This window comes from Oratosquilla oratoria, chromosome 3, assembly GCF_046742065.1.
Source record: "Oratosquilla oratoria isolate Oo_2021 chromosome 3, ASM4674206v1, whole genome shotgun sequence".
Lineage (NCBI taxonomy): Eukaryota > Metazoa > Arthropoda > Malacostraca > Stomatopoda > Squillidae > Oratosquilla > Oratosquilla oratoria.
The window spans coordinates 14,815,513-14,827,850 of NC_134779.1; the positions used below are offsets into that span (position 1 = coordinate 14,815,513).

General features: G+C 38.4%; 2 protein-coding genes across 4 annotated transcripts in view; one reads left to right on the forward strand and one right to left on the reverse strand.

Moving 5' to 3' along the window:
• The window catches only part of LOC143020703 (tRNA (uracil-5-)-methyltransferase homolog B-like), a 71,252-nt gene extending 65,484 nt beyond the window's left edge, over positions 1–5,768 (reverse strand). For 2 of the 3 annotated variants that reach the window (XR_012965924.1, XM_076177363.1), the window contains exon 1: positions 5,364–5,768. Coding sequence is in view for 2 of the 3 variants with exons in the window: in XM_076177363.1 (XP_076033478.1) it covers positions 5,364–5,431 (68 nt within the window). In the remaining variant the exon portion in view is untranslated. The remainder of the gene's footprint in view (positions 1–5,363) is intronic. The other variant, XM_076177386.1, reaches the window with a different exon arrangement.
• A 902-nt stretch (positions 5,769–6,670) lies between these two features.
• Positions 6,671–8,672, forward strand: LOC143020712 (dnaJ protein homolog 1-like). The gene has a single exon (XM_076177400.1). It carries the CDS (start codon positions 6,814–6,816, stop codon positions 7,870–7,872), a length of 1,059 nt encoding a protein of 352 aa, XP_076033515.1. The 5' UTR covers positions 6,671–6,813; the 3' UTR covers positions 7,873–8,672.
• The last annotated feature ends 3,666 nt before the right edge of the window (positions 8,673–12,338 follow it).

Genomic DNA, 12,338 nt, shown 5'->3' on the forward strand with positions numbered 1-12,338 from the left:
GGGTGTTTTCCAATTCCAGGTGATGTTAATAAGTGCTGTTATATACAGTAGGGCTTCCTTGGACTTCATGAGAGAACACAGGGTTCTGCTGTCATCTGTTAATTGCCTGAGGTACAATAACAATCAGGCTGTCAGCATCCATGATGACAACAACCTAGATCTTTAGAATGTGAGGTACCAAAGTACTAAACATTGGTTAGGTTATGTACGATAGTTATGTTAGGAAGGTTAGGTTAAGTTATGTTTATGTTATGTTAGGTAGGTTACGTTAGGTTACAATAGACTAATTTATCTCCCTTTCATTTCTTCAACCTCCGCACCTATCAAAACAAACATGGTGTATCATTCAACTGCAGTGCCTTCGTTTGGTAAAAGATAGGTTGTCAAGTTGTCTTGTAGCAACTTTGTTATTGATTTCTGCCAAGAAAATTGCTTATTACATTGATCTATTATAATCTACAAAATTAATAATTAGTTTTCTATTGCTATATCATAAGTGTACACAACTAAAATTTTAGCTCAAACTATTACTGTACAAAAGAAACTTGAACAAATAAACAAAAACAAATCGTTTGTGACCTCAGTGATCCAAATACTATCAGATAAAAAACATAATAAATGTGAACATGAGATGGATAAGGAAATTGTGGACTGTGTTACATGTTCTTTTGAACTTTACAATAGAAATGTGAGTGAGGAGTACAATAAGGTGTGCCCTATTATTGAAAAAGAAATTAAACCTAGAGACAGTGCACCTTGGTTTAACGGTGAAATTTCTCTAGCCAAGAAAGACAAAATTAAAAAGGAAAGACTGTGGTGTAGGCATAAGAGTGAACAGACTAGAAATGATTATAAAATTGCAAGAAACCATGAAAGAAGGCTGATCATAGAAAGGAAACGTAATTTTTATAGGTCTAAGACTATAGAAGCAAGACATGACATTCATAAGTTATATACAATATTAGATAATCTCACTGGTACAAAAAAGAAAGTCAAATTACCAGAGGGTTATACAGACAGTGCCCTTGCAGATAAATTCGTAGAATTCTTTGACAATAAGGTGAAAAATATAGTGGCGAATTTTCAGGATGATACAAATGAGTCACTACCCGTGACTAGAGACATAAATTAACCAAGACTGCTATCTTTTAGACCTGTAAATCTGGGTGTGGTGAAATCCATAATGCGTAGAGCATGGTCGACATATTGTAGCAATGATCCCATTCCGATAAGTGACATCGAGTGTAGTGAGAATTTTGAAGACTTTGTGTTATCAAAGATTTAGTTAATATTAGCATTGAAAAAAATACTTTTCCGTTCTCTGAGAAAAGAGCGATTGTTAAGCCGATAGTGAAGGGTAGTCTTGATAGCCAATCCTTAAATTCCTACCGGCCCGTCTCAAATCTGACATTCCTGTCAAAAATTATTGAAAATGTTATCCTCGAACAACTGAACACTCACCTTGAATTAGTACATGCTCTTCCTGAGAGTCAATTTGCCTACCGTAAACTACATTCTACGGAAACAGCGCTGTGTTTAGTAAATGATATGCGAATGTTAATGGATGAAGGAAAATGTGGTGTATTGATTCTACTTGATCTTAGTGCTGCTTTTGATACAGTGGTGCATTCTATATTATTGCAAGACTGTAGGAACATAGGTATAGAAGGGAGGGCACTGAGGTGCTTCGAAAGTTTCCTTGAGAACAGAACATATCAAGTACAAGTTGGTGAATTGCTTTAAGCCCAAAGGAGCTAGTGAGAGGGGTTCCGCAGGGAAGTGTCCTCGGTCCAATTTTGTTTTGCATATATACTAGAGGGCTCTCTGATCTACTGAATAGACACGAGGTCAGTTTTAAACTATTTGCGGATGATACACAATTCTATATGGCAGTGAACAATGTGCATAGCATAGAGACAGTGCTGAATGACTTAATGTAGGTACGGGCACAAAATTTTCAAAAAAAATTTAACCCTTAACTTATTGTTGCATATGAAAGGCAACTTTATTAGAAACAAAATGCTTTTTAAATTTTTGAAATAGCTTGAAAAATAAGGGAGATACGATTTTTTGAATTATTTTTTTAGCCCGCATTTTTGGCTAGACTTTACCATAGCAAAATGTTAGAATTAAGGGTAAAGATTCCAGTAAAGAAATATACATTAACTCTAAACCACTGGTCCAATTTTATTGAAATTCGGTAAACTTGGGTTTTAGGATCAACAAATTACATGAGCATGTCAAAAACAATGTGAGATATCTCCATCATACCATATTTGCCTTTTCATGGCAACTATGAAGTTGTAATTTTTCAGATTATCATCAATAAAATCCAAACCACTGGCCCAATTGACATGCAACTTGGCATGTACAGGTTTTATGGGCCAATAAATCACCTGAGCATGTCAACAGCATTGCAGGACCTTCTTCTTATACCATTCTTACTAACACCTATCATGTTGCCATGGCAACTGTTGTCAATTAAGAAATAATCAATAAAATCCAAACCACTGGCCCAATTGACATGCAACTTGGCATGTGAAGGTTTTATGGGTCAACAAATCACCTTGCAGGGCCTTCTTCTTATACCATTCTTACTAACACCTATCATGTTGCCATGGCAACTGTTGTCAATTTAGAAATAATCTATAAAATCCAAACCGCTGGCCCAATTGACATGCAACTTGGCATGTGAAGGTTTTATGGGTTAACAAATCACCTGAGCATGTCATTAACATTGCAGGACCTTCTTATACCATTCTTACTAACACCTATCATGTTGCCATGGCAAATGTTGTCAATTTAGAAATAATCTATAAAATCCAAACCGCTGGCCCAATTGACATGCAACTTGGCATGTGAAGGTTTTATGGGTTAACAAATCACCTGAGCATGCCATTAACATTGCAGGACCTTCTTCTTATACCATCCTTACTAACACCTATCATGTTGCCATGGCAACTGTTGTCAATTTAGAAATAATCTATAAAATCCAAACCGCTGGCCCAATTGACATGTAACTTGGTATGTGAAGGTTTTATGGATCAACAAATCATCTGAGCATGTCATTAACATTGCAGGACCTTCTTCTTGTACCATTCTTACTAACAACTATCATGTTGCCATGGCAAATGTTGTCAATTTAGAAATAATAAAATCCAAACTGCTGGCCCAATTGACATGCAACTATGTATGTGAAGGTTTTATGGATCAACAAATCACCTGAGCATGTCATTAGCATTGCTGGACCTTCTTCTTATACCATTCTTACTAACACCTATCATGTTGCCATGGCAACTGTTGTCAATTTAGAAATAATCTATAAAATCCAAACTGCTGGCCCAATTGACATGCAACTTGGCATGTGAAGGTTTTATCATAAAGCCCGATTCTTCAAAAGCAAACAAATATTCACCAATTCAAACGCAAATTTGGTTATCAACCTCGGCAAATTAGTTTTCCGAGTAAAAATATTAAGGTAAGGCATCAATACAATATTATTTTAATGTAAGAAAATTGTTTTTTAACCTATTTTCTCCCGGTTATGAGCAGTTTAAGATTGTTGTATATTATACACTTGGTGATTTGTTGACCCAAAAACCTTCACATGCCAAGTTGCATGTCAATTGGGCCAGTGGTTTGGATTTTATTGATTATTTCTAAATTGACAACAGTTGCCATGGCAACATGATAGGTGTTAGTAAGAATGGTATAAGAAGAAGGTCCTGCAATGTTAATGACATGCTCAGGTGATTTGTTGACCCATAAAATTTATAGTTCAATAAATCACCTGAGCATTAACATTGCAGGACCTTCTTATACCATTCTTACTAACACCTATCATGTTGTCATGGCAACTGTTGTCAATTTAGAAATAATCAATAAAATCCAAACCACTGGCCCAATTGACATGCAACTTGGTTGATTGATTGATTTATGGAATTTTTGGCTTGAAGGTCAAACGGCAGAGCCAGTAGGCCATTCAGCGCACATGCAACTTGGTATGTGAAGATTTTTGGGTAAAAAAAATCACCAAGTGTATATTACCCAACGATCTTGAGCTGCTCATATACGGGAGAAAATAGGTTAAAAAACAACATTATTACATTGAAATATTATGTTATTGATGTCTTACCTTAATATTTTTACTCGGAAAACTAATTTGCCGAGGTTGATAACCAAATTTGTGTTTGAATCGGTGAATATTTATTTGCTTTTGAAGAATCGGGCATACACTTGCACAATAACAAGATAATTTGAATATCCTGCGCATAAGCTGAACGCTCAAAGCATTCAAACTAAGCCAAACAAAATCCAACGGGTCGCAAATTATGGTGATGTAAACAGTACCAGCACGATCGTAGCGTCGCGCTTGTTTTCGCGCGTACCTACCTAATGTATGACATTAAAAACTGGATGAAACTCAAACAACTAAAACTTAATGAAAACAAGACAGAGTGTCTGATAGTTGGGAAAGAAATTGATTTGGTAAGGCTAAACATTCCAAGGTTGTACATAAATGGTGTCTCGATGACTGTGGGAGACAATATTAAGAATCTGGGAGTGATCAAAGACAGAAATGTAAATCTCGCGAGTCAGGTGCATCATGTGGTTAGAGTGGCTAGTTATCACCTGAGAAACATAACCTTTGTAAGGAAATATCTGGATAAAGAAACTGTCAAATGCTTGTTCATAACTTCGTGATAAGTTACTTAAGTAGGCTTGATTATTGCAACTCCCTGTATTATGGACTGCCTAACCACTTATTGAGGAAAGTACAATTAGTTATGAACAGAGCTACGAGGATGATAGTGGGTTTAAAGAGGCATGAGAGAATAACTCCTGTACTGATAAGCTTACACTGGTTGCCTATTGAGGCGAGGATCATTTATAAAATATGCACGCTAGTATATCAAGTGATTAAATTTGGAAAACCAGTCTACCTCAAAGAATTGCTTAGAGACTTCAGTACAGCTTCCGACTTGACGTTAAGGCATAATGTTCAATTAGACAGGATAAATGAGCCAAGATTCAACACCGAAATGGGTCGTAAAGCCTTTGTGAATAGTGCTCCAAGGTTATATAATAAATTACCCGAACGCATAAGGATATCCGAGAACTACATAACCTTCAAGAAGGAACTAAAGGCATATTTGTTCACTGAGTGCTATGACACGGACAACATATCAATGTGGACGGATTTTGGTTGCTAGTATAATCGTTTTCAGCTGAGCAGAGCGTCATGCAAGACGGATCTCAGCATCGAATCGTCACATCAAGTATCAAGTCTGAGTCGACGTAAGTCTGTCAGTTGATTGGTCATGAAATTCCACAATAATGTTCCAACATAATTTATTACTTACTTAGATGCTTGTCCTCGAAGTCCTCTTGTAACTACTTCAAATGGCGCAAGAACTCTTAAAAATTTCATTTTGATGATTTTTACAAATCAAATCCTCTGACTCCTATTTGACAAATTCCATCGTCACCTGTCCATAGACATCCCAATTTCTTATTGCAAGAAATCTAGTCAAGCCGTTCTACGATAAATCCTTCCTTGTATACTGCACTATTCTAAAGCACAACTCTATAAAAGTGATATGTCTATTGTCTTACTCTTGCGAATGCATTTGGTTATTGTTATAACCCATTGGAGTAAATAAAACGTTTTCACGGGAAAAAAATAGCAGCAATTTTCTGCTAGAAATGGGTTTGAATGATTTTATATACCAAACTTAATAATTTGTGATTTTCAAAAAAGAATAATCTGTATCCCGAATGATTATTTCAATTGTGATAAAGGAAGTATTGGAAAAAATGGTTTTACATTTAATACTTTTGTAATAAGTTGTTACCAATCAGTTATTATTAGTTTTCAACTTGAAGTGATATAGTCCACCAAATTACCATGTATTATTTAATGGAAATTTGTAATTGTATATTGCATTATTTTAGTAAAGAAATCGGATGTGCTTTGTGTCTCGTGAAATTATGCAGTGGTACATTGAGAAATGCCGTAAGAAAATTTGTCATATATGAAATAGGGTTCTATTAGTCAAACATAACGTATTCATTACGTGAAAACATGAAATAACAAAGCGCCATGCATTGCTTGATGATTTCTTTCTTTTCTATAAATATAACTTATTTCATAAATCATCGTTGATCGTATGACCGATGACATATGAGAAAATTATCTTATATGAAAGTTCCCTATATATTCTGCAATACATTAGATTAATAAGATTATTATTTATAATATTCCTATACTGATTTGTCAATATATTCAAAATCAGTCAATGACTGAGCACAAATATTTACGCCTTCTACTTATACCAATGGGAGACTAAGGTTTAAATTCCCGCGCTGCGAATAACCAATCAAAATTCGAGGAATATTCCAGCACTTGCATGTCTCTCAATCCTTGGTAAACAGAAAGTAAACTAAATATTTCTGTCAAGTATCTCACTTCTTGTAAAAAAAGATTGCACGTCTAGGATAAGAATAATAGTGAAAACTTTTTGTATTTGAAAAACTGTTTGCAAGAGTCTTGTTATGTTACTTATATGAGAGAATAAAAATTAAGTAGAAAAGTTATACTAGCCAACCCGTTTAGAACGTGACCGAACATTCTCGAAATTTGTAGATCATTCTGTGTCCATATTAGTTGCTGGTAAAGCGGACGTGGAGTTAGTGAGGAAGCATCACCTGTGAGTGAAGGAGTACATTGGTTGGGAAGACTTTTTGTCGATAACCAAATAACTGTGATTATTTGTACCGTATAGTGAGGAAGTGTATACGTAATTTAGCACAATGGGGAAGGATTACTACAAGATCCTTGGCTTGTCCAAAGGAGCCAGCGATGAAGACATTAAAAAAGCATATCGTAAGATGGCTCTTAAGTACCACCCAGACAAGAATAAATCTCCAGATGCAGAAGAAAAATTCAAATTGGTTGCAGAAGCTTATGAAGTGTTGAGTGACAAGAAAAAGCGAGACATTTACGATCAGTACGGGGAGGAAGGGCTGAAGGGAGGCACTCCTGAAGGTACGAGTGATGGTACACACTTCACATACACCTTCCATGGTGATCCACGCCAAACCTTCGCCCAGTTCTTCGGAACCAGCGATCCTTTTGCCCACTTCTTCAACATGGGCGTAGATGGGCATGCGGGTGGAACGCCAGGTATGTTTGGAGACGACATGGAAATAGAAGACGATCCTTTCATCAGTATGATGGGCATGGGTCCAGGGCGAATGGGTGGTGGAGCACGTCGTGCCTTCTCTTTCAACCCTCAGGATGCTTCTAGGCCCTCGAAAGGACGCTCCCAGGACCCGGCTGTCACAAGGGACTTGTACGTGTCGTTGGACGAAATCAATTCTGGTGTAACAAAGAAGATGAAAATTACTCGAAATGTACTCAACAGCGACGGGAGGACAACGCGGAAGGTGGAGAAGATTTTAGCCATTGACGTCAAACCTGGCTGGAAAGAAGGCACCAAAGTTACCTTCGAGAAGGAGGGTGACCAGGCCCCGGGCAAGATCCCCGCAGACATTGTCTTCGTCATTAGGGATAAGCCGCACCCCTTGTTTAAGCGTGATGGGGCGAATCTTAATTACACAGTGAAGCTGCCCCTTCGCGATGCTCTCTGCGGAGCTCGGGTCGTTGTCCCAACCCTACAGGGCCAGTCAGTCACGCTCAATCTGACGAAGGAAGTTATCAAGCCACAGATGACGAAGCGACTCCAAGGTTACGGACTTCCCATGCCCAAGGACAGGTCGAGAAGAGGCGACATTATCGTCCACTTCGACATACAATTCCCCGACAATCTAACGGAAAGTGCGAAAGAAATTCTCGTGAATGTATTGTAAAGAAGCTGTTAATCTTAGACATTCCTTGGCCGTCACTACCGCCAGCGCCACCACCACCACCACCGCAGTCGTGGGTGCCTGCCTGCCCCTGTGTAGGCGTGCCATATGATATAGTAGGAGCTCTCGCGTCTATGTAGGGCGCGAATCAGCCCCTGCCGGCCGTGTATGTGCGTGGGCGTGAGCGTTTTCGAGAAATATATGCAAAGTGTATATAAATACACAAGTGGCGTAAAAGGGTTGGCGGCGAGGATGAGGCAGCTTTATCGACGATTATAGGAGTGTGTGATCGCGTGGCCTTTTACTTGCTGAGTATGTATGCATGTACAGTATGTGTTCGTGATGTAAAGAAGTGGCTCATGAGCCTTGTGAAAGGTGATACATTGGGACATAGCTTCTCTCGTGCGAATAGATAGCCAATACATGGTTACCGCTGCATCCACAGACTGCGTTTGAGAGTTGATGACTGTGCCATTACGAGGACATATTAGTATTACCAGATTGTCCTGTTAAAAAGTTTTTGTGCAGTTCAACAGCCAGCGGCCGATATTGTTTGCGGGGAGTGTGTAAGTGTTAACGGTTCGAATCCCCCGTAGCAGCAGCAGCAAGGGGAGCACAACGCTATGTCAATCATCCCAAATGTTGTAGCTGTCAGTCGAGTAGGAACGCTTCTATTTTGCCGGTTGGCTTATTTTGGTTTCGTTTTATGGAGATTGTGGCTAACTGTATTTTATAAGTTTTATGCAGACCAAAGATATTTACCCCACATTTTGTTGGAGTAACAAATAAAGTTATATTTTGTATTCTTTGCTTTGATTAGCCTTCAAGTCAATGTACAATAAAATTGCAAATGGAAAACACGAAAAGTGACAAATTAAAGCTCATAGGTAAGAATATCGAATGTCAGTGATGGGATAATGATGACGTGTTGGTTTCACATTCTTCCAAATTACATGGACTGGCAGTTGGAACACGTCAGCCAAAGGTGACTACTAAGCTACTTATGTCATTGCTATTATTGTGCCACATCACCTAAGGTGTACCAGGGTTTCCTAAGAGATTTGAGGCCTTTGTTCATACGAGCTTGTGTTTTTGACAAAGTGTGAAGCTAGCATATAGTCCACTATATACATCCATGAACTTGGGAGAAAGGTAAATCAATGATGGAGAGAGGTTACATCTGCAGACAGCCATGGTATCTACCACTGCACTGAATTCATCCTTATAAGGTAATCGTCGGATATAGCTGAGCACCTAAAGGTATGACTACATTAATTCCGCCGGGTGTTGACGTAATAAAGTACTTGTGTATTATAATGGGACTACCATCTGAAGCATTAAACCTGAAATGAGTGGGTTGTTCTGGTAATGGATTAGGTGTTAATAAGGATTCAATCCTTTGATGCGACGACATTTCTACAGGTGAATAGGAGTGGTTTGAAACTTGTTTGGGAACATATTTCTTGGGGATCAGTGTGCGTAAATCACCTATCGGTTCGTTTTTATCAAGACAACAAAACCCTTCATCTTAACTATAGTAGTTAGCAGGCCCGCGCAAAGGGGGGGGGGGGCGCTGCTGGGGTGCCCGAGCACCTGCCCCTTTGCCCTGTGCCCCAAAAATACCATTCACAAAAATATATAAAAATGATTTCTCACAGGCTTTTTCCATTTTCTTACCATTCGGAAATTATAATGTGGAAAATGGTGTTGCACAGAGTTTACACACACACACACACACACGAATAATACTAAAGAGTGAAGTGCCCAATTTCCAGCCCAAAGCACCTGCCCCTTGCAATGTCTGCACGTTACTGGTAGTTAGTCAAGTTGCTGAACATAGAAAAAATCCTGCTTCCACCAGTGTGTTTGATTACCATTCGCTGCTTTAAGTATGCAGATAAGATATATATAAGCAGATACAATGCACAATACATTGTTGGGAAAACCCTGTAGTAGAATCTCTTGGAGTTGTAATTAGCAAAGCTTACACAAATAATGGAGATGATGTGCTATTCTTTTTTATTACCAGGGGGTGCTATGGAGATGAATAGAACAACATGGAGATTACGCGTCAGTGAGAGGGAAGAAACATTGAACGAATCTAAAGCAAATACATTTTACAGATGTAATTACATACATTAGTTTTACAGGAACACAACAAACATTTTCTTTTACTTCGGTTCCAACGTAAGCCGGTTTATTCTGAACTCTAACAGTTATAGATAATATCAGTATGGTGTTCATGACTATACACAATCTACTGGTGAACTCAAATTCAAATGCTGCAGGTGTGTACTAACAGTTGGAGTGAGCACATGCAGGGTTCTCCACACTAGGAAATTGTTCACCATGGCTTTTGGATCACGTTCTGGACTTGTGATCGACAGCTGTTACCCTTCCAAAGGAGGACTTAGAATGCGATCATACGTGTAAATATATGCTCTTGTACAGTTTGTCTCCCCTTATCACATTGCTTTATATTCGTTTGTTTTCCACGAGGGTTGTCTGTAGTAAGTAATAACGCATATAAACGTGAAACTACATATTTTAAGTTCGTTCACACATTCCGTATTTTTAAAGTTATTACGTCCACTTGATATTATTTCATTCTGTACCAATCTTGCCCACACCTTTCACAGTTTGGACTACCTAGGACAGGGGTTCCCAAACTTTTCAGCTCATCGACCCCCTAGTAAAGTTTAAGATTTTCCATAGACCCCCAAACTATTAATTCACGAATTATGTCCGTTTATTATTATTATTATTGATGTTATTGTTATCAATGCTAATAATATTATTATTATAGTTGTTATTATCCTTATTGTTATTGTTATTATTACTATTATTATTCCTACTAGTGTTACTATTTTAGTTCTAGTTATCAATAGTGTTATCATCATTTTGATCCGTTATAAAAGGTCTAAATGACAACATTCATCAAGGCGACGGCGTTCCAATAATACTTACAGATACAGAAGTCTTCTGGAAGAGGCTAATGCGCCTGTGGCTCCAGCTCTTAATAACTATCCTCTTATATCATAGTCTAGTGGTCACTGTGGTCGAGGCGGATATTAACAATTAACGCTTCAAAATCATTTCTGCTCCTGGTTCTTCCACACTCGATCAAGCTTCCTCTCAAAATCCACCACTGACTTAGCATTCACCACATCCTCGGGCAGTTTGTTCCAATTATTTACCGCTCTATTGCTAAATGTATTTCCTTATGTTTAACCTTGTTCTTTGTACGAAGATCCTTTTATTATGTCCTCTTGTCACTATCTCAGTCTGCCTCACAAATAATCCTTCACTCACACCATCATACACTCCAGTTATTATTTTAAACGTCTCAATCATATCGCTTCTAGATCTTCGGTACGTAAGAGTTGGTAAACCCAGCTTCTTTAGTCTCTCTGAATATGTAAGAGTCCTCAAGCCCGGTACCATCTTTGTTGCTCTCCTCGGTACTGCCTCAACTGCAGCTATGTCCCTCTTTTTGTATGGGCACCACACAGACACTTTCACATATACATAAACATAAGTGTTTTAGAATAAATATTTGTTATATATTCTTTATTATATTACAATAAGTAATATTCAAGCCAATAATACACAAGCTCGTCATATTGATGTTCATTCACGATGTGGTTGTGTGTATGACATTCTCACTACATGCACAGAATGGGGAGGATTTTCGATTCGGAGTGAACTGACTTGGTTTTTCTTGAAGTTTAGATATTGGCTGGTTGATTATTCTCACTCTTCCAATACGGGAAGAGAACAGGATCATTTCATGCTAACCATTTAATTTTAAAGACTACCTTTCGACCCCATAGCAATCTACTGACCCCCTTTCAACCCCATAGCAATCTAATGGCCCCCTTTCGATCCATTGGCTATTTGTCGACCCCTTGGATGGTCTCATCGATCCCTGAGGGTTGATATCGACCACTTTGGGAAACCCTGACCTAGGATGTACCCGCTCGCCTGGGATCAGTTTTTGTGGGAAGGGAACAGAAGTTTGCAGGAAAATTAAATGATAGTCGTGTATAAAAGGGGTCTATTGCTACTGAGTGCTAATTATTAGGTCTTATATCGTGGCTTAGTTTAAACGACAGCAATTGCGTAAACCCTTTCTCTTCTGCCTCCCAGGGTGGGCAATCCCCGTCAATCTAGTCTCTCCTCGTTATTTATTTATATATTTTTTTCCAGCCAGGCTAAAGATAGTCTTGGTCATTACCTTTATCATGCTGAATTCACACTACTGCTGCTGCATATTCCAGTGGGTCAGATTTTCAGTTCTTTTTCTTTTGTCATATCTTCGTGAATAGAATGAAACGTGATTCAAACCTCCGTCAACTCCTTATATGTCTCGTTACTTTGTGGCAATTCTCTCTGGTGAAAACATCAGTAGTCAATATCTACAGATCGCTTGACTCCTTACAAACCACGATAACAGCGTGGACGACATA